Genomic DNA, 22,397 nt, shown 5'->3' with positions numbered 1-22,397 from the left:
ACGGGCTGCTGCTGGACAAGTACCGCCATTCAGTATGTTGCAAAACCAATGTACTTCAGTTTTGGAATCGCTTTTTTTGTCAGCTACATGCGGGAGCATTTTTAAACTTTGCACAAAACCTGTCAACACAGAGCAATCACGCAAGCATGGTGCCCATGGTGGCATCCTCTTCTCTAACTGACCCTGCTCAGTAGCAAAAATGTTCTCGCGATTTCACAGCACCGACACTTGACTCTATTGGTGCAAGTGAAAGCTTTGTGCGAAAAGATGACGTCCAGTCATCTTACTTTGGTTCGGACAAAGATGATTGCTCCTCCGATATTGCAGTATTTATTATACCTAACACGTCTAAATTAAAAATTATATCAAGAAACTATAAAGATCAGTACTTTTCTCACTGTAAGCAGAGAGTTAACAAGCATCTACAATGTGTTTGTGTCTGTTTTATTACTTTGTACATTATTCTTACTTCATCTTTGTGGATTCTGTGAATTTGGTGTAATTTCCTCAAAGTGTAAAAATAAACACTGCGATGATTGTTTCATTTGAATGAATTGACCCCCTCGTTGTGCAGTTATTTTTTTATTTTTCACTTCAGTTGTTTCTTATTGCTGTATAGCATCACCTGCTCAAAGAGAGAATGTCGCAATAGCTTCGCACAATGGAACATGCAGGCACGTCTTGACCGTCATGCACAAGAGCACAAGGATGAGCTTTCTAGAGTGAAATACTACTTTTGCCGCCAGTGTCCCCAGAAGTTCTCCAAACAGCCACTTCTCAAGGAGCATATGAAAATGCACTACAAAATCAAGTGAGCATGCTGGCTTTTAACTGGCTTTGACAACTGAGAGGATTCCTAAAGTTTTTGTATTTTCTCTTTTATTTTTTATTTCCAGGGCATCTCTCTCACATCGCACCTATAAAAGAAACATTGACCGGTCATCATTCTCACATAAATGCACAACATGCAAAAAGCAGTTTCAGAAGCCCAGCCAGCTGTTGCGACACATAAGGATTCACACAGGTGTGTTCTTGATATGCCATTCAGAGTGGTGTTAGAAGTGCTGATGATTGATTTACTAATGCCTTTAGTAAGTTTAGGAGCAAGACTGGACACAGAATGAAAGGGCAAGATGAAAAGAAACAGCGCGTATGCTTATCAGTAGTGGAGTTTTGTGATGTGCTTGTTTTCATCTTGTCTTTGTGTTCTCTGTGTCCACTCTTGTCGTGCACTGTGTTTTATGATGACCTCTAGTAAGTGTGTCTTGTGACGTAACCTTTTAATACTAACCTAAAATTGTGCAGCAAGAATGAAAGCAAGAAAAATTTTCCCTGTAGAGTGGTAAGTCACATCTTGTCTGAACATCAGTTTTAATTGTAAAAGTTGTTTCTTGTTTTGTGATGCTTTGCATGTTTCTAACATATTCTGTTTGGATGAACTTACACAGTTCGTGAAAAATTCTCTTGCTTGAAGGTTTTGACAATCTAATATTTTAAGGCATTTTTTTTTTGTCCAAAGAGAGATTTGTTTGCTGCATTGCTTACGTAAGAAAAAAAAAAGCAAGTACGGTCTTGGTCAGAAGTCTCGAGGCCGAAGGCTTTTCGCTTCAGCCCCATAATAGAGCCATTGCAGCAATATTAAAGACAGAGGGACCTTGAAATGCTAGCAGAAGGTTTCTTCTGGATGTATTGTTTGACTTGTGATTTGAATGATCCGCTACATGGAGCATTCTAGGGACATTCATTTCGCTGCAGCTGAACACTGTGGCCTTAGGACTTAGGACTTTTGAGATGGTGGATTGTATATGTACAGAATGGCTTGGTTTTATGACACTGGGTATGTTTTCCTGGTGGACTGACAATTTTGGAAATCAACGGGCACAACAGAGAGCAGCCATTAGTAACCAGAAAAAAGCAGATTAGTCATATTATTATTAGTCATATGCATAATTCATGCGTGGTTTGAATTATGAATAAGTCACATAGGCTGTTCTGTTATATCAGCGTAGAAGGTGGCAATGCTGTTTATTTAAAGGAAATAAGGTGGTAATGTTCTGGGCACAGCGCATAACACGAGAAGCAAGTCCATGTATAACTGTTTTGGCGGCGGTGGCAGCTGGCTGGCTGCCTGTTATGGCCAGTGGGTCATTCAATTCTGGAAAAAGGTCGGCTTCTTGAGCACCTGACCATGGAACGACCGGGGAACTAAACTTGATTTTGGCTTGATTAACGAGTGCACCCTCAGGAGTCTGTCTGAACTCTGAGTGTCTGCCAGCATGCTTTGTGCTTGAGTGGCGTGAGTGTAACACAACATTTGTGAAATGCCATCCGCCACCAGGCGTGACAGCGGCAACATCATTTGTAACCATTTCGTTAGCTGTGTCCACATCTGTGGTGCTCTTGCTGAAAGTGGGCGGCTTGGCACTTCTGCTGTCTCTGAACTGGAAGAACGGATCCAGCTGGTGTTTGACTTCAGAGGTCAGGCACTGCCGCATAAGGTCCATGCGCCTTTTTTGCAGCATGCCACTTTCCTGTATAGATACTTAATACGAGTGCTGACAAATTTGTTTATGGATGCCAGCAACCATAAACAGATTCTTGGTGAGCCAGAGAAGTTGCGGACAAACACAGGTTGTGCAACTTTGACAATTGGGTTGGGTTGCTTGCAGGTGCACTCTTGTCATCTCTTGTTTGCATTCTTGTTGGATGACGCAGGTGTATTGCAGTCCTTAGCTGCCTCCCAAGCATTAAGTTTGGCCTGTGTCTTCTGCATTTTTGTGTTAACCGTTACGTGCTGGTAAAAAATTAAATCTGGGTGCTTGGCTTCTCTGGGGCAAAATACTTAAAAGATGCATCTTTGACTCCTCCTTGTGTTGTCCTTGTGGTAGCCAAAGATGCCTTGCATCATTGAAATTCATCATCATCATAAAAAAAAAGAAACTGTACAGATGACAAGCTGGACTTCCCTGTTGAAATTTGCATAACGTCGTTTCCGTCTCCTGCATCATTTTCTCGGCTAGCTCATTGGTCTCTGGGTTGCGTGCTACACTTGTGGGGTGACAAATGCCATTTTTCTCTTACAGATCTCGAGCCTTAGTAGTGGTAAGCTCAAAGCTGTTATTATTTATGGCTAGCTATGGAATCCCAACTGTTCCCACAAGAAACTCACTACTTTGTGATCGCGGATGTAGGCAGCGCAAACAAGAACGCTAGATTTGACGGCATTGCACCTGATGTATGAAAAGGAGTGTCAATACAGCCAGGAGGATTTGACTATGACCTGACACATCATAGAATATTTCTATCAGTAACTACTGTATATTTGTGTGTAAAGGCTACATTTTTTTTCTCAATTTTGGCAGGTTTTGGCATTTACCCGGGAGCAAAATTTTACAGTAGAGTTTTCAAGCTATAGTCTGGGAAGCTGCTTTATTGTCCCATACAGTCCGACGCTATATCTGGGGCCTACATGAGGGCAGCTTTTACCCACGCATATACGGTATGTGTCAGGCAGGGAGACACGATCTCGCCAATGCTCTTCACTGCCTGCTTACAGGAGGTATTCCGGGGACTGGAATGGGAACAGTTAGGGATAAGAGTTAATGGAGAATACCTGAGTAATTTGCGATTCGCTGATGACATTGCCTTGCTAAGCCACTCAGGACAAGAACTGCAAAGCAGAACGGTAGGGCTAAGAATTAACATGCAGAAAACCAAAGTAATGTTCAACAGCCTAGCAAGGGAACAGCAGTTCGCAATTGGTAGCGAGGTGCTGGAAGTAGTAAGAGAATATGTCTACTTAGGGCAGGTAGTGACCGCAGATCCGGATCATGAGAGGGAAATAACTAGAAGAATAAGAATGTGGTGGAGCGCATATGGCAGGTTCTCTCAGATCATGAATGGTAGCTTACCAATATCCCTGAAGAGAAAAGTATACAACAGCTGTATCCTACCGGTACTCACCTATGGGGCAGAAACGTGGAGGCTAACAAAGAGGGTTCAGCTTAAGTTAAGAACAACGCAGCGAGCTATGGAAAGGAAAATGATAGGTGTAACGTTAAGAGATCGGAAGAGGGCGGAGTGGATGAGGGAACAAACGCGGGTTAATGACATCTTAGTTGAAATCAAGAGGAAGAAATGGGCTTGGGCAGGGCATGTAATGCGAAGGCAAGATAACCGCTGGTCCTTAAGGGTAACGGAGTGGGTTCCAAGAGAAAGCAAACGTAGCAGGGGACGGCAGAAAGTTAGGTGGGCGGATGAGATTAAGAAGTTTGCGGGGATACAGTGGCGGCAACTGACAAAGGACAGGGTTAATTGGAGAGACATGGGAGAGGCCTTTGCCCTGCAGTGGGTGTAGTCAGGCTGATGATGATGATGATGATGATGATGATGATACGGTATGTGCAGGGTGTAGCTCCTTTATATAATCTTGCCTGCCATGTCCGGATAAATTAAGGGAGCTCTTTGGAAAACAATCCCTGTTTCGCTATAAACATAACAGCGAAGCGTTCTGGAGTATCTTACATGGTTTTTGTAGCCATTGTGCCATGCACATAGGTTGCCTTATTTGGCTCCACTTGCTCATTTCATTGGGAAAGGCATGTGACAATTAGAAGACCTTTGTTTTGAAAAGTGAGTTTATGAAACGGTATCGAAGAAAACTATGGCGTGCCCTATTTGAACTTAGTGCCTGTTATTCGACAGCTATTTGAAAACTTGAGATTGTAGTCAGTTTGTTTGAAATAATTTTAAACGTGCACTATTTTATTCGTTCATTGAACTGAATAGGAGGATATTCAATTTGCTGTTTGAAAGTTTTAGAATATTCGCACACCCCTACCCTGTGCATTCCTTGGCTTTGGTGGCTATTGATTTCTTTTGTATGAACTAATTAAGAGTGACAGTCTGGGCTAGTTTGTTCATTTGCACATTTGCAGCAAGGGTAATAGTGTGATATTCGCAAAAGAACGCAAAACTCGAGCGTCGACTTGGTCAGCGCACGTGTTGTCACGTTCCTTGATCCTTGTGTGTCGTGTTGCTTTTTTTCATTGCTTCTTCTGTGTGTATGTTTGCAGGTGTTTTGAATTTTTGTTCGTTGAATTATTTTCATTTGTGTGCACCGTTTTGTAATTGTTCTTGCTTCTGCCTCCACACAACTTACAGAATCCACATGAAGCATAGTTCACATCTCTTCAAGAAGTGTTGAAAGGCCTAATATATGGGTAACTTGTGGGATTGTGGGAGGTCATGTATTTTAGGAAAACTTTCACAGTTGTTTCTTAGTGATTGCGTTGGTGTGTTGTGTCCATTATACCAAACTATGCAGCCATGCAGCATCTTGGTTTTGCAGAAATCAGTTTTAATGTTTCCCATGTTGTGACCTCATTTCGATTTTCTCCTATAGCATACAGGGAATCCCTTGAGGTTTAGTGGAATTCAAACAAGCTAGTGATTACGATCAGCCCTGAATATGGGCAAATTTTTCCTAAACTGCAAAGTGATGTGAAAAATGTATGGAATTCCTTTGAAGCCTTATGGGTGCTCTCGTTTGGCTGCTAATTGTTATCAGTTCCATGGTAAAGGCATTTCTGTGGACAGCAATGAGTTTGCTTTTTGCTTGCTTTTTACTTGCTTTTTCTCATTGCCGGCATTTCATAAATGGTGTAATTGCTTGCAATGTCTATTTCAGCCATTTAGTGGATGATGAAGAGTGAGTCATACCAGTAATGTTTGTGGTGTTATTGTTTCGTCATGCAAAGCACTGCCTTTGGCCCTGCAGCCTAGTTCAATCACTAACTTAAATCAGCTACCAACTCACAACATTAAGAAAATCCTGAGTTTCCTTTTGAGAGGTCAGAAGACTCCCGAAAAGAAGAATTTCTGATTTAATTGGCACAATTTATAAAAGTCTGCCAAGTTGTTTTCTAGTGCCTCAGGCGGAGGCGCACATGCAGAGCCAGTGCTGTGCACTTCTCTGTTTAAGAGGCTTAACAGCTGACACAGTGACAGTGCAGGAGGAAGTATATGAGCAATAAGTGCTCTGTGCAGGGGAGCGGCCCTTTGGGTGCAACATCTGCCACAAGACCTTCAACCAGAAAGGTGCCCTGCAGATTCACTTGAGCAAGCACAGTGGGTTGCGGCCGCACCGGTGCGAGTTCTGCTCTGCAGCTTTCTCTCAGAGGGGTAACCTGCGCGCGCACATTCAGAGGGTCCACTCTACACCATCCAACGACCAGAACGCTGTTGTATTCAGGTGGGCATGAGCAAGAAAGCATTTGCTGCCATTTTTTTCTGTTGTCCCAAAGCTGTAACCTCTTTAATTCCAGCTCTTTGATGCATGGTTCAAATTTACTTTCACAGCCATTAAAATGTGCGTGCTGTAAAATTCAGTTTTGAAAAAGTGTGCCAGTAGTAAAATTTAATCTCAAACCAGATGGTGTTTAAAAGCGGCAAGATTTGAAGATTGACTACTGAAAATTGCACCTATGAGTGCCCGTAAACAAACACCAGAGGAAGCACCCTGTTTGACAAAAGGCACTTACTCATTTCCTTCTTAGCTGCATATTACAGCGACAGCTGTATGGCCTACCCTCTTGGGTTTCGTATTTAATATTTAAGTGGAAAACCACAATGCTTCGTTGTTGTTTGCTGTAGAATGATCAAAAAAAGGAAGAAAAGATTAGGCACTGTACCCGAACCTGCCTCCACTAGCAGAAGCATTCGAGTGCATCTATGCTGTCAGGTGCAGTGCACATTGATGCACGAGGTGTTGTTTACGTGATGTGCAGAAATACTGTTCTCATTTACTTCTGAAAATTAATGCATGAGAGGACTGAATTAACTTTACAAGTGTTCCACGGCAGTAATGGTGCTGACGCAGGTAGAGTGCTTCAAAGGTGCTTGTTAATCAATGGAACATTAGCTGGGGGTAGCCACATCGTTCCAAATTCAGCAGTATGGAGAGTAGGAATGTTGTGCTCTGAAAAAAATTTGAAGTCACATGATACGGTAAGCAAGCTGGGTGAAAATGTGAATCTCTCACAGTGCCACTGGATGAAGGGGAGGTGCTGCAGAAGGGTGGCTGAGCTTCACATGAAGGCTTTGTTTTGGAGAATTAGTGGCATTTGAGGAAAGGAAATGACACAGTAACTGTCTCACTTCTTGGTGGACACCTCAACCACGCTATGAGGGAAGGGAGGAAGGTGGGAGTGCAAGGGGACAGAGAAAGAGGTGCCGCAAGGGAGGGCTCTCGTATAGTTTCAACCATTTTGAGATCTTTAATGTGCACTGACATCGCATTGCACAAAGGGGTGGCTTTTGTGTTTTGCCAAAAAGCACCCTTGTTCTATGTGATGTCAGTGCACGTTAAAGATCCCCAGGTGGTCGAAATTATTCCAGAGCCCTACACTACGGCACCTCTTTTTCCTTTCGCTCCCACCTTCCTCCCTTCCCTCATGGCGAAGTTGAGGTTGAGGGTAAACTTAGACAATCTTGAAAAAGTGGGATCTTTTAGAATACTCTTTTCTGATTTATTAAGCTGATCATGATTTGACTTTTAGCCCTGTAGTTCTGTGCTTTTTCTGGTTCTGAACTTTTTGTGAAGTGCTGAAAATTTGGAGAACTTTTCAGTTCGTTTTCTAGCAATATGCTCTTGTATCAGCACTATGCTATTGGCATGCTTGTATACTCAGGTGTTGGTAGCAGCCATTTAGCTGTGATGATGGCATGAGCATTGCCTATAATTTCAGGGCTCCTGTTTCGAGAATTCATAGTTGTCTCAGCTTTCTAGTGCGAATGCATTCCTCCTCACATATTTTAGAAAATTGCCCAGAATCATAAGAGCTCACTGCCAGAGTCAGCGACTGCAAATCTCTCCTTGCCTTATATATGAGTGTGTCCACCCCAGCCTTAACTTTAGCTGACTAAATCATATGGGACAGAGTATTTGTAAAAAAGGTCTTTTAATACCTTTATTTTTCATTAAAACTTCGTCCGGGATTAGTTGGTAATCTGATGCATTTTTCTTTTTCTTTTGTGTATTTTTCTACGCGTGGTGCAGTAAGTGGGACATGAAACTGAACAACTTCACAGTATTCAACAACTGAACAGTCTTCATGAAAATAACAAACAAGCGAGTCACACATTCATTTAGCACAGTCTTTCGTTGCATCCTCTAATTGAAGTTAGTAAGTATAGATACCTTGGTGTCACTATAACTAATAAACTTAACTGGAACAGGCATGTTTCTAAAATGTGTGTATCTTCGTTTCGAAAGCTGTCTTTTCTATGACATGAATTCGAGCAAAATCCACTGGATATAAGACTCTTAGCATATTCATCAATCATAATGGTTGAATATGCTTCCACTGTTTGGACCCGTACACAAGACAGCATTAACACAGTCGAAAGCATCCTCCGCAAAGCTGTTCGTTTAATTTTTTCAAAATATTGAAGAACAGATTTGCCAACTGACCTTATGAAGAAGCATAATATTCCAGTACTCCAGCTGCAATGTGAGATTGAAAGACTTAAATTTCTGTTTTTGCTAAAACACAATATAAGTTGCTAATGAGCCCCCTTCCCTACCTGGAACCACTTGACACCCGTCTTACGAGGCATCAGCACGAACAACAAATAACTCCTTATAATTCTAGAATTAATACTTTTAACTATTCTTTTTTTTACACACACAATAGAAGAATGGAACCGACTGCCACCTTACCTAACAAATAGCATCGACTTGACTGACCTGATTAAATCTTGACGAACTTTGAGTGGTATTTCCGGGTTTTTGCAATTAAATATTTCTCCCTTTCTTGATTTCTGTTATGACTGATGTACTCCATTTTACTATTGTGTAATGCGAGTTCATTATTGTTACTCCTTGACACGTTCATTATTGTTTTTTGTGTCCTACTTTTGCTACTCTTGCCCCTTCTGCCAGGGTGTGCAGTATTCAGTAAATAAATAAATAAATAAAACATCCTCTTCACACCTTGAATGAGTGTGCATATTCGGCAGTCTGTTGTTGTTCTGTGCAGGTGCCAAGAGTGCACATGTGCTTTTCGGCGATTGGGCAGCCTGAATGCACACATGAGCCGGGTGCATTCAGGTCAAATGAACCTGTCGACCAGCCTTTCGAGGAAGGAAGCACTGGAGTCCCTGTCCAAAACCCTGCACCAGCAGGTGGGCTCATATTTTCCTGCCTTCTTGCCTGAGAGTTCTCCTCTCTAGTGGGCTTCCATGAGTGTCTGAGAATGTACCTTGTAATTTTACTCCGTCATGTTGGTCATCTATTGCATATTGTCATAGCTTCTAAGAGTAGCGCCCTTAGTATATTCTTGATGAAGTCTTATTTAATCTGAGCATTATTATTTAGAATCATGAGGGCAAATAAATGTTGTTAGACAGTATTTTTGAGGGGAGAATCAGTAAAGAAGGTGTAGCGTAGTCTAGCTTTACTGGAGGTGATCAGGACATATACTTTTCCAAGTCTGCAGTTTTTTGTGCATACATGGCAACAGCCTATAGCTTTAAGTTATTGTTTTTATTCTAGTGACTTCCCTTAAGTATGTGTCAGGGGTACTGTAATGGGCATTTTGTGGGTGACCTTTTTCCTTGAAGAAACTAGAAGTGAAAGTTCCTTGACTGTGCTTGTGGGTACATTTAGATTTATTTTGTTCACAAGAGGAGAGCTTTCTGTGTGGCCTCTTGTATTTCCCTGCACTCTAATCGAACTCACCACTTCATCTGTGGTGTTGTATATTGCAACTGTGATCAGTAAGTTTCGGTTAGTATTTTTATGATCTCTTGGTTCAGCATCGTTGAGCAAGCGTAGCTAATGCTTTGGGCCACTGGTTAAGCCAGAGTGACGAAAATGATGCAAGATTTATTATTATACAATGGGTAGTCCATGCAAGTGTGAATGGTATCATCAGAGGTGTTCTTTGTCTGTTTGTAAGCAAGCGAAAACCCTTTGGCTTGGTTGAGTGGTCAAGTAGTGTCTTATACAACTTATTCTATACAACAGCACCTGTCCTGCACTGTGCATGTCTTTCTTTAGCACTGTGCAACTTTACCTTTATTAAGAATGAACCAACGCCCAGCAACTGGTTTTAATGAACTTATTGTGCAACATAGAATCGTATCAAAATTTCTTTTATTGTCCTTGTGCGAATGTGGCAAACGTTTTTGGTCCTGTGCAGGCTTCCGTGGTGGTGCAGAGCCGCCGTGAAGGCTTAGATGAGAATGACCTGTTGAATCGAAGCAACGCAGACCTTTTACAGCAGGTACCCATTTTTGTTTGCTTGTTGAAGTCAGTTTCCTTGCCATGGGGAAAAGGGACATTTTTGTGCAGGTGTAGTTAATTATTTTGACTGAAAACATTGTTAGTTACATTAACGTACAGCACATCAAAGTGAAGCTAAATGAATGCACTATTTATAGTATACTTTTGAAATTGAAATATTAGGCAGTAATGTGAAATTTTTTCTGATACTAACTTTGATGAAAATTATGGCGAACACTTATAACATTATGCTTGTAACACAGAAAGAAAGAGTATTTTAATAATTCTGAAATATACAAAGAGTTTTGTTTTATTGCCCAAAGCATCTTCAAGTTTTAAAAGTTTGAATTCTTTGAGCTGCAAAGAAAATGTTTGCTGCCTTACAGAAAGAAGCAGTACCTCTTGGAGCGGTTGCAAACGCTGTTTTTGTTTTTTTTTTCACCATAAATTTTTATTGGGAAATACTAGAAGGTACAGACGTCCCAGCTCATATAAATGGGCTTTTGAATGGTGGACATTTAAGAAGTAAATGGGCAATTCTAATACAAAAGGAAAATTGTAGAATACAGAAGTTTAGTGAAGACAGTAGGAAGACTTTGTTAGACATGTGAATACCAAGGAAGGAGAACTGTGGTCATTGTGTATCAAGTGCACAAATTTGCGAGTCATAAAAATAGAGTACTATTAGAGTTTTTCTTAAAACCATTGTGAGCTCCAAAAGAAAATTTTCACTTGACAAGGCTCACATGCCACTGGGAAAAACATCTGTCATTTTGAAAGACACTGCCAGACATGCAGCATGCCGAAAAATCGAAAAGTATGCCTTCTGCACATTAACCTGGAAAGAAGACCAGAAAACAAGCTGGTATCACTGGAATGGAGATGCATTCATAGGAACTCGACGATGTTCTTGTGAATGTTCAGGGCATCGAATGTCGGGCCTCTGGACTTGCAATTTTTTTTATGAGTAATTGGCTTTAGCTCAAAGTTGTGTGCTCAGGGTGAGAATCCAGACATACTTATTCATGTTGGCTGAAATCATTTTCCGCCGAAAGGCCAGGGAAAAAGCAGCAGCTATGGTGGCTGTGGAGAGGGAAATCTGAGCTAACCAAGAATCAGAGAATTTTTAATTTGGGTGATCCAAAAAAATTTGTCGTCCTCCTTGATTATTGCATTTTTGTATCCTTGAGATCTTGGAATTCTTGAATTTTGGGTAAAATATTCTGTAGGAACTATTGCAGCCAAGAATAAAAGATAATTATGCACCCTTGGGGTCTGTGACAAGCTCCCATTTTTGGTGATAACAAAAACGTGCATTCATTCTTGCATTCAGGTCGCTTTGCTCTGGAGTCTGTAGTGAGCAGAGTCAACTTGCATGATATGTCAGTCCTGAGACAATGGTTTAGCAAGAAGCCCCATATTACTTTGTGTAGTCTTCCTGTGTTATTTTATGTTTAAGGGACCGAACACTGAATTTTAGACACCCAGTTTTTTCCGGCGCAATGGAAAGATTGCTGTCTAAGGTGTTCAGTTCCGCAGCAGTTTTTTTTAGAAATGCTGTAGAAGATTTTAACTGAGAATTGTGTGATCAGTGCATGTGCCAGCTTTATGTATCCTGATTCTAAAAACCATGATCACTGAACACGATGGTGATTTGCATGTCGGCAAAAGAGATGTACCAAAAACTAATATAAATCTCACCCTCCATACGGCGACTAGACATTTTTAGTGTAGAGTAGCGATCATTTCAGTTTCCACCCCCAAAACTGTTGTGGCACTGTGATGTATGCCTCATTGATGCAAGTTTTAGTGGACTGTGGTTGCCACTTCAGGAAATGCAAAAGCACTGTGGCACCATGTAGTGATGAGCTGAAAGCACATTGTGGGTGGTGCGAGGTGAGCATTGCTTTTCATTGAAGGGCACACTGCAGAGAGCATAAACTATAATAGAACATGAGGAACTCTCCTGACAGAACAAAAAAAAAAAACACTGTGAACTTAAACCAAATCAGTGATATTTTACCGAGGTATGCTCAAATGGTGGGATATACTGACAATGGCAGGGATCCACCGCGCGGTCGCAAAATTTAGAGGCCCGTGTGCTGTGCAGTGTCAGTGCATGATAAAGTACCCCAGGTGGTCGAAATTTCCGGAGCCCTCCACTATGGCGTCCCTCGTAGCCTGAGTCGCTTTGGGATGTTAAACCCCCATAAACCAAACCATCTCAAAAGTAAGTTATTCATATGGCGAGCTTGTTGATATGAGAAATTATTTTCATCGCTCTGCTGTACCGCTAAGTTGTAGATTTCGGTGGTTCACACAATGTTATGTTCACACAACCTCCAAAGAAGCTGCAGCGTGGGGGTATAGTTTTGAGGGTGCACCTTTGTGAAACGTCCTTTATTTTGTTTTTGTTGTTTTTTGCCAGGTGCTTGTCAATAGTGGGCTCACTCACAGCCCATCAACAAATACCAGTGAGCCCAAAAAACCTCTCCCACCTCCTGAGGAAACTGTGGCATCTGGCACGAAGGAGAACAGCTTTGTGCCACCTTCCAACCCAGTCGAGGAAGCAGTCGAGAAAGTGGCTTCCACAACAGAGTCAGCCATGGTGATGTCTGTTGCTGACACTGCGACAGGGCAGATCAAGATGCACATCTATAGGATGGCAAGTCATTTCATTTCTAATTCTCTTATTCTCTGGTGTACTTTGTATGAATCAGTTTCTTTGATGCGGTGTGCATACTTTTGTAAGGTGCAGACCATCAGAAGTTACCATCTTATGTTGCCAGCATGATGTGCAAACTCATTAATTTGGTTTTTATGTACTTATTGTCATTGCTTGTCTCTATCTTTTGTGTTCTATATCTGCTGGATATTTTGAATAAAACATTTTCTACAGTCTGAACTCACAAAAAAATGCCTACAAGTTCGATACAACGTGTAATTCGATTTAAAAGTAGCAGTAAATTTAACAGCATACAAACACACAAGATAGAAAAAAATGTATTTTTGTGATAGGCACTTACTGTGCACAGGTTACCGAGCGAAATAGGGAGTTTTTATGTTTCTTCATCTTCATTGTCTCGGAAAGAACACATTTTCAATGGCATCGATAGACAGCGAACAGCTGAGACCGCAGCCTTCTATTGACACGCAATAGCGATGAACCATGCTGAGTGCACAGTGTGTGTTGAAGCATGTGGGCACAGATTCTCTCAAAGTCCTCATCACAGTTTGCAGCAGTGGCGTCTTTTTTATGATGTATTCGCCGCAAGCTCTCTCATGGTCTCAGCGTTGTTGTCCGCGGACGCAAAGTTGCCTATGGCTAGCCGATCACAAATAGCAGCAGGAAATTCGGACAGCTGGTTCCACAAATAATCAAGACCTGCAACGGCTTCGTTGAGCTCACCCGACAAAGAATTTTCTCAGTCTTCTTCTCCGGGAAAGCAGAGACCAGAATGTCGGAAGCAGTTCTGTATAGTTTCATTTTGTCATCATTCCACGACCCACTCAGCATTGACTTGGTGGCTGAGAGGACTTTTTTAGGTCTCTTAAGTTCTTGGGTTCTACAGGAGCTGTTCAGTCAGACATTTCCTACAGTCAGCTTTCACCATGCAGATTATCTCGTGGTCCAAGGGCCAAAGCACCGACATAGCGTTCAGCGGCAGGAAGCAAAGTGCTATGTTGGTGAAACTAGCACTGCAGCGGTGGGTACAGCTGTTGTCTGTGATGAGGCAGACATTGTGATCGTGACCTACCGGGTTGTCGTTCCAAGACTTCAGCCACTTGGCAAAAAGGTCGGAGGTCATCCATGCTTTTTGATTGGGCCTGTACGCCACCAGAACCGAAAGCACGTTCTGCAAGCATCGCAGAGACTTGGCTTTTCCACGTGGTCTGTTCTCCGCTTTAGCCCGAACATCAGCCTTGCTTTTCAGAATGATGCTCAGCATACTTGGAATCTTGTATGCTGCGGTGACTTCAGATTTCACCTTGTTCAACTCTCTTAATACTAATTTCCATTTTTATGGAAAAGGGGAGGCTCTGCCATTTTGCGGCTGCCATCGTGCGCACACAGAGACAACGAAAACTAAGTGAAATTATCGATGGTAGCACGACGCACCGTACATGCAAACTACATGAAAACACAGGCACAACAGACGTAGCGCACTTAAAACGCATGTTCTGGTTGGCTGGCTACACACCTGCCGTCTTAGTGATGAAAAATCCATTCACCATTGGTCTGCATGTGCTACCCATCACCATGGCATATCCATATCCATGGCATATCCATATCGTATTGTTACGAAGAAGACGAAGCTGGCAGTGGCACGGGATGGAGCACACGCACTAGGCCAGTGGCCATTAAGTCATCTCTTGTTCATCGTTCATCGCGCCTCATTTTTCATTTTTTCTTTTTATTTTTGATAATTTGCTTGTTCAAGGCTTGTTTAGTCATGTGCGTCGCCATAAACTGTTTATGCTTTTGTGTATTGAGGGGTGTTAGTGGAAAAGCACTACTTCACGAGGTCCAGCTGGCTCATCTAGTTTGTAACGGCTACAAGTATCTGCTGATGCCTCCCGATTTGCCTCCACTAATTGCCATGGCAGAACGCATGCTCTCCCGCCATATTCCCTTTATGAAGATATGTCAGTTGGTCAGTTGCTGTACTTGAGCCACGGACACTACGGAGTAAACAGACCAGTTATCAACGTTCCAGTGGCCACTACTACTACTACTACTACTACATCTACTACTACTACTACTGTGCTTTCGCCCAATATTTCATGTTCAGCAATACTAAACCACCCACCATTTTTTTTTTTTTTTTTCATCCTTCACTTCGTTCCAGTGCTGGTACACTTTTAGTTGTGAGCAGTGTGTCATGCATTGTCATCTTGTTTTTTTGTAAGTGTGGTAAGTTTGCTAGATGTTTGGCGAGATTATGAATAGGGTTCTTTGTATCACTTTCAAATGAAAGAGTTGGAAGTGTGCACTGTGTGTGGTTTTTGTTTCTTGTCCTTCGTCTCTTGTTTTTCACGCAGTTTTTCCCAAGTTTACTTAGAAATGGTGGCCTATACTAGTACCAGTGGCTATGGTGTTCTGCTGCAGAGCATGAGGGTTTGATCTCAGCCACAGCAGCGGGACCTCGGTGGATGCAAAGTGCAAAAATGTTCTTGTACAGAGGTTATGTTGTGATTGAAGAAACCCAGACAGTCAAAATCATTTCAAAGCCTTTCACTATGGTGTGTCTCGAGGTCACTCCCTTGGCCAGAATTAAACAGTAATATTTATTGACTGTATCAACACGACAAACTATAAATTAGTGTAAGTAACAGGAGATCTGCAGACTGCATTGTTTGAGTGTAAGTGCCTAGAAATTGCTTCACGCTTCACCTGGACAGAATAACTCTTCCCTATGCTGTTGTTGCTCTAGGTGTTGCCACGTTCTCCTATCCCATGCCATATTATATCTACTGCCTGGTGCTCCTCTTTTCTTGTGTGTGTTTGGCAGTGGGCCTCTGAATGTTTCACGTCATGCAAGGCCATTTGTTCTTGTGATGGTCTGGCTGGGTTCACACAGTTGCATGCCACTTGGCGTGTACTGCTGTAAGCTCATTATTGCAATCCACTGCAGGTGGGAAACGTGCGGTGGCACCAATGCATGTACTGCACCAAGGAGTTCAAGAAGCCCAGTGACCTTGTGCGCCACATCCGAATTCACACCCAAGAGAAGCCATATAAGTGCAGCCACTGCTTTCGTGCATTTGCTGTCAAGAGCACCCTGACAGCGCACACCCGAGCGACCCACCTTGGTGTCAAGCAGTTCCAGTGCCCTACCTGTCAGCACCTGTTCTCTACACGGGGCTCCCTGAAGGTTCATATGCGCATTCACACAGGTTAGATTCTCATATCTACTACCTTAAGTGCAGGGGTTTTTAAACTCATTTCCGTGGAACGCTTGGGTTCCTTCAAGGGCTTTTTGGATTCCCCGAGCACCTCAGTTCCTGCATGCTTTAACTCCCACCTTTCCTCCACGAATTTAATTTTGAGACCAACCAGCACTAATTGCTTATAGCAGACTGTCCCACTTTACAGCCAGTCATTATTAGTGAAGTTGGCCATTTTTCTGAGGGGTTGTATATGTCTGCATGGTTTTTTTTTTTTTCATGTACGTTATTCAGGGACAGATGGAAGCCAACACGCGTTAAGTTCCTTGGCACCTTTTGGAAGCCTTTGGGGCTCCTTGAGACTTTTAGAAAGATTGAGAACCTCTGCTTCAAAGTTGGACTTCTGTTATTTTGTTGTGTGTTTGTTCCAGGGGACAAACCCTACACCTGTGGCATTTGCAACAAGAGCTTCAGCTCATCTGGACGCTGCAAGATGCATGTGGCTGCCCACTGTCGTGAAGCAGATGGCTTGCACGTGCCCACCAACATTCGTGGAGCCACAGGGGTCATTTCTGAAGACCTGTCATCATTCATTCCCATTCAGGAGCCCATCTTCATCTCAGAAGCTGCTGGTGAGGCAGCCATTGATGACGGCGATGCCAAGAGGCCATTAGGTACTCAGGAACGCCCCTACAAGTGCAGCATGTGCCTAGTGGGCTTCAAGAAGTCCAGCCACCTCAAGCAGCACATTCGCTCACACACGGGCGAGAAGCCCTTCCACTGCACAGAGTGCCAGCGGAGCTTTGTATCCAATGGTGTGCTCAAGGCTCATGTCAAGACTCACACTGGCATCCGGGAACACAAGTGTGCTGTGAGTAGGAAGCATTTTGCAGTGTTGGAGAGCACACTGCACTGTTCACTCATTACCTTGCTGTTTTAAAGTACATATAAAGTTAGGCCCACTGGCTCTAGACATGTGCAGACTGGGATATTATTTTCTTAGATTCTCTGCCCAAGCATGCAGATGTCATATGTGGAGGACTCTGGAAAACATGTTCACTGCTGATGTGCACTGGAACAAGTTTAGAGGAGCCACTATAGTGAGCCACTGGTTTGCTGAGCTCTTGTAAGTATTTTTAACGTAAATCATACCTCCCTCAGATGGCTTCACTCAGATCAGCTGATTGGTAAACGAAATAAATTGCAGGTGAATATGTACATGATCAGAGACTTCACAGATGTTGCTGGGCTAGTTGGTTCAACATACTTTGTTAACAGCAGTACACAGGTATATGGATGGTGGAAAAAGGATTGATTGAAACGCTAGCGCTGACTAATAGCAATGTTTCATTGCCATGACCTGTGCATATGCCGGGTGTCCCAGCTAAATGTAACCAAGCTTTTAAAAAAGACTGAGCATCCTAGCCTAGTAAAACCATCAGAATGTTGTTCTGAGTCGCGTGGTCTAGTCTGCATATGTTTTTGTTCTTCAAATTTAATTTGTAAAGACTAATTAGCTGACTTATTTTAAATTATTAGCTTTAGGAACAGTGTCAACACAGAAGTTGTAGCTCATCTCGATAAGTGGCAAACAGCACTGTTTCCATCAAGGTACGATTTATGTAGCTTTATTTATTCGCCTTCAAAGGGAGCTATCACATGACCAGCTGCTGGCTCACATCTCTGCCCCAGTGTGCGCGGAAAGCCTCATTTGAGAGAGCACTTCAGAAAAAAAGCGAATTTTGTTCCCCGAGACGCATCTCGGAATGTTGGAAGTGCCACTGTTGTCACGTGAAAGCTTTTTTTTTTGTTTATTGTGCAAGTTATGGCTTAAGGCCGGTAAAAAAAACTCTTCATGTAAACGGTAGCTTGATGCAAACATTTCAGTCAGCTGTTTTTCAAGACGGCCTACAACTTCTGTATTGACACTTTGTTCCTGAAGCCAATAATTAAGAAATTAGCTAGTTAGTGTTTACTAATTAATGACGTTTGGAGAACAAAAAAAATACTGCAGATTGGGCCAGGCGACTCTCAGTAGATCTCAATTGGTTTCACGGGGCTAAAAGCTTGGTTACATTTAGCTGGGGCACCTGGCATATACACTAGAGTGACAAGAAAAACAATCATGAAACGACTGTGAAAAACTTTAATAGTCTTTCCAACAGCAAATGATAGGAAATTGGTCATGATTTGTTAATAAATGATAGTACCTCAAAAGATTATTTATTTAGTGTGAAATCCTTGACTGCTGGAAGCATAATTAAGTAATGCTTTCACCTGACTGCTGAAAGCTTGTCTTTGTATCTGCTTACTTTGGTCTCATTTGCGTGCCATTTCTGATTTCCTCTGCAAGGTACACAACAGGCCCTAGTGAGCACATAGCCAAATGCTTTCATGTTTGCTCTCACACATTGGTCCCTATCATTCCAGGTTTGCAACGCGACGTTTACTACGAACGGGTCCTTGAAGCGACACATGTGTACTCACACAAATGCCAGGCCATTTATGTGCCCCTACTGCCAAAAAACTTTCAAGACATCAGTAAGCTGCAAAAAACACATGAAGATACATCGTGGAGAACTGGTAAGCCTGAAGGTGCATCAAGGAGAACTGGTAAGCCTCTGCGACTAAGAAATAACTGGTTTGCAGAAGGATTAACTGCACTTGAAAAGGCTTTGATTGTGAGTGTTAAGTTTTCAGGTCATCATCATCATCATCATCATCATCATCATCATCAGCCTGACTACACCCACTGCAGGGCAAAGGCCTCTCCCATGTCTCTCCAATTAACCCTGTCCTTTGTCAGTTGCCGCCACTGTATCCCCGCAAACTTCTTAATCTCATCCGCCCACCTAACTTTCTTAACTTATTCATTATTGAATTTTGAGTGCACTAGTAGTATTCTTATTATATGAGGTCTCATTGCAAAGCTTCTATGATTGAGAGTTTACGTGATAGGGTTCGCTCTAGTTTTTGGTGCAGGCTTAAATTTATAGCAGTGATACTTCACTGCTATGTGAGGGAGCTGTACAAGTGAAGGTGCTAAATGGACTTAGACTATTTTATATGTCACCATTTTCTTCAAGAAAGTGGAATTCCGGCTCTCTCCAGGCCTCACTCAATGCATTTCATGCATGTATTTAGGTGCAGTTGTTTTCCTGAGAAAAGTACCTTCATTGAAGTAGCGTGCACTTGTCAGAATCAGAATCAGTTTATTAGTATAGAAAATAAATTATAACATGCAGAAATTTATACAGAAAAAGGTCCCGTAGTTAGTGACTGTACTGGGACCTCCTGTATCATTAAGTAAAACAGTAGCATGTAGAAACACAGCAACTGTAATAAAAACTCATTGAACAATGCATGCAATCATATTATTTTGATGGGGACGAAATTCTAGAGGCCCGTGTACTGTGCAATGTCAGTGCACGTTAAAGAACCCCAGGTGGTCGAAATTTCCGGAGCCCTCCACTACGGCGTCCCTCATAGTCTGAGTCGCTTTGGGATGTTAAACTTAGACTGTGTTGACACATTTTACACTCCGATAATTTTAAGGAAAGGAAGGTGAGCTCGTGCGGTGAGGCACGCCAGCTCTGCGTAGTGACATCACTTGCTCCTCGCTCATGCGCAGTCTGATCGTGCAAGAGCACGCGAAACGGCGAGACTGTGGGCAGTGTAGCTCACGCAACAATATATGGCTACGCTCAGATGTTGCTTTCGCAATCCTCCAGGTTTACCCAGAGCTAAACCACAGCCAATTTTTTTTTATTCATATTATATTATTACCACAACTTAAAATGTGATGCTCAAAATATCTTCTTTTGGCCCTTTTTAGTTTTACAGATAAATTATTACCAAATTTTTTGTATCTGTTTACCAATTTGGAGTTAAAAGGTTCACACTTTGTTTTCTTATAAACGTTTCTTTTTTTTTTTTCATTTCACTAAGAAGAGTATCCATGATCCACGGGTTTTGGCGCGAGGAATATTTTCTTTTGAATTTGTGTTTTCGTGAGTGGGAATGAACATAGAAGGTAAGTAGCTTTAGAAATTGTGAAACTGCCAGTTGGGGATCATGTATCGACATTACCGAAGACCAGTCAGCGTCTGTAACTGCATTTGTGAACCTCTCCCTATTGAGACCTATTTGTTATTTTGTGTTATTTGAAGTTTGTGTTATGTTATTTTGTGTTATATGTTTTGTGTTAAATGTGTTATTTTGAAGTTTGAAGTTTATTTCCATTTCAGTAAGAAATGAGGGGCCCGAGACAAAAAGTGAACGTTAATTCACTTGACGGTGCTCGGGCCCCATTACATGGCAAGACAGCGAGGTGTCGGTAATAGCAGTTGTACAAGTACATTTACAGACATTGTAGCTCTTACTACACGTAGTTCAGTTTGTATGTGTGTTAAAGGTAAAGGCGCAATGTGAATGATAAACATTATCAGCGAGTAACAGCAATTGTGCATAGCAACAAACCCAAAGAATACAAAAAAGACATAGGAGGAACACACTGCAGGAAACCAGAAAAAATTGCATTTGTGAGAGAGAGAATGAATGTATTGTTTTCTTATTAACATTTTCAATATTAACTTTACTTTGACGAAAATAGTTTAACAGAGTGGGGAGAGTATGTGCGAGCATTTGCTGGCTAAACGTCGTTCATACGAAAGGTACCTTGCCTTTCTTTTTTGCCTTGGTTTAGTGCTGAACCGAATGAATATGGGATAATAATCAGTAATGTCAATGTTCAGCACACCAGCATGCGGACAAGATAATAAATTTGATAGAGTGTGATCGAGTATGATCGAAACCAAAAGCATGAAAAGAGCTAACATAATTGAGACTGCTAGTAGAATTGAATCCAGAAGGTTTAATTTATATCACCAACAGTGGTGACATTGCTGCTTTGACATGACGGGACACTCATTTTTTGTCGACGATCTTTGCAGAAGTCAGTTACAGATGATCATGGTGAGCGATACGTGCATACAAATATAAAATTTTTATTATCGATTCTCAGAAAAGAATCAAGTTCTAATCATACAGATTGGCAGCACTCTGTTGTTTTTATATCTAGATCAGATTTTCGCTTGTACGTAAGAGGTTTCGATACATATATTGCTGCTCTACCATTATTTGATGTCCCCCTATGACAGTATTCTCAGGCATATGATGGTGTTGAAAATAATTCTTTGTTACTGTCATTTGTGGGGTTTAAAATTGGGGGAGATAAATCCGTTCTCCCCGCTTAACCGCGGCTGACACAGTTCAAAACCGCGCGGACCCCATCCCGTGGTTGCGAGCGCTACCGAGCGCTCGCCGACCACGGCGGGCCTTGCTCTGCGGGAACAAAGGAACGACACACTGGCTGACACAAACAAGGCATTTATTGCTATAACAACAATAACGCCAGCTAGCAACAAAATACACTGAGGAATCGAGGATGTCCGACTCACCAGCACGGTTACGAGCGAACGTTCGCCCACGCTAGGGCAAGGGAAAAGCTCCGAGGCCAGACGGGACGGGGTGGCGGGAGCGTGTTCCAACCACGGGGCGCCCGCGGCGAAGAGCAGAGCGGTTCGCGAAACGTCCGCGTGCATTCCCGGACCAAAGGAGAAGAGCCATCGCTCCCCCGCGCGCGAGCAGCAAACGCGCCATCCGTGGCGCTGGTGTCGCTGCGACGCGAGCGCCCTCCCCTGTTAGTTAAAGTAACACAACTGAGAAGCGTGCCTTGCGGGGAAGCTAACGCAGGGGACGAAGGCGTCCCCACACATTCAACCAAGTTTCTGTGACGGCGATAATCGAAAATGAGTTTGATATGGTGATGTTGGCATCATAATTTTTGCACATGCTTCTAGCATTAAAATGGATGGCTGATCTTGAAGCAGTTGCTAAAAAGTTGTTTAGCTCACTAATGAAAAAGTATGATCACATATTTATTGGTTTCGAAACCCATCAGGCGATCAGTTAATGAGGGAAAGATCGGCTTCCTTAGAAATTCTGTGGACCGTGCTGACAGTTGTTTTGCAATCAGGCCACAAAAATTTCCAGCTGTTCGCTTTTTTTTTAGTTTGCGGGCTTTAGAAAACAATGCTTTGTTAGCAGCTGTCAGGTGGTTATTGAAATACACTGGGCTGTCAATAGGGCTTGTTATTCCTATGTCAGATAAAGTAAGTCGGGCCTTGCACACTTCGCTGACAAAGTCTGCCTTTTTTGT

At 42.4% G+C, this 22,397-nt stretch overlaps 1 protein-coding gene across 7 annotated transcripts in view; it reads left to right on the top strand.

The window, feature by feature from the left end:
* Positions 1-22,397, top strand: part of LOC149350752 (uncharacterized) — a 70,019-nt gene that overhangs the window by 14,557 nt on the left and 33,065 nt on the right. For 5 of the 7 annotated variants that reach the window (XM_089579884.1, XM_089579880.1, XM_089579885.1 and 2 more), the window contains exons 6-14: positions 675-811; positions 897-1,024; positions 6,049-6,253; positions 9,042-9,186; positions 10,206-10,289; positions 12,717-12,953; positions 15,925-16,186; positions 16,609-17,048; positions 18,608-18,790. In XM_089579884.1, coding sequence (XP_089436010.1) covers positions 675-811; positions 897-1,024; positions 6,049-6,253; positions 9,042-9,186; positions 10,206-10,289; positions 12,717-12,953; positions 15,925-16,186; positions 16,609-17,048; positions 18,608-18,790 — 1,821 coding nt within the window. The remainder of the gene's footprint in view (positions 1-674; positions 812-896; positions 1,025-6,048; positions 6,254-9,041; positions 9,187-10,205; positions 10,290-12,716; positions 12,954-15,924; positions 16,187-16,608; positions 17,049-18,607; positions 18,791-22,397) is intronic. The other 2 variants (XM_089579886.1, XM_089579887.1) reach the window with 1 other exon arrangement.

The sequence above is a fragment of the Amblyomma mixtum genome, chromosome 3 (genome assembly GCF_055824585.1).
Source record: "Amblyomma mixtum isolate Tamu chromosome 3, ASM5582458v1, whole genome shotgun sequence".
NCBI lineage: Eukaryota > Metazoa > Arthropoda > Arachnida > Ixodida > Ixodidae > Amblyomma > Amblyomma mixtum.
Note: the sequence above shows the minus strand (reverse complement) of the source record. Positions and strands in the feature narration are given on the sequence as shown.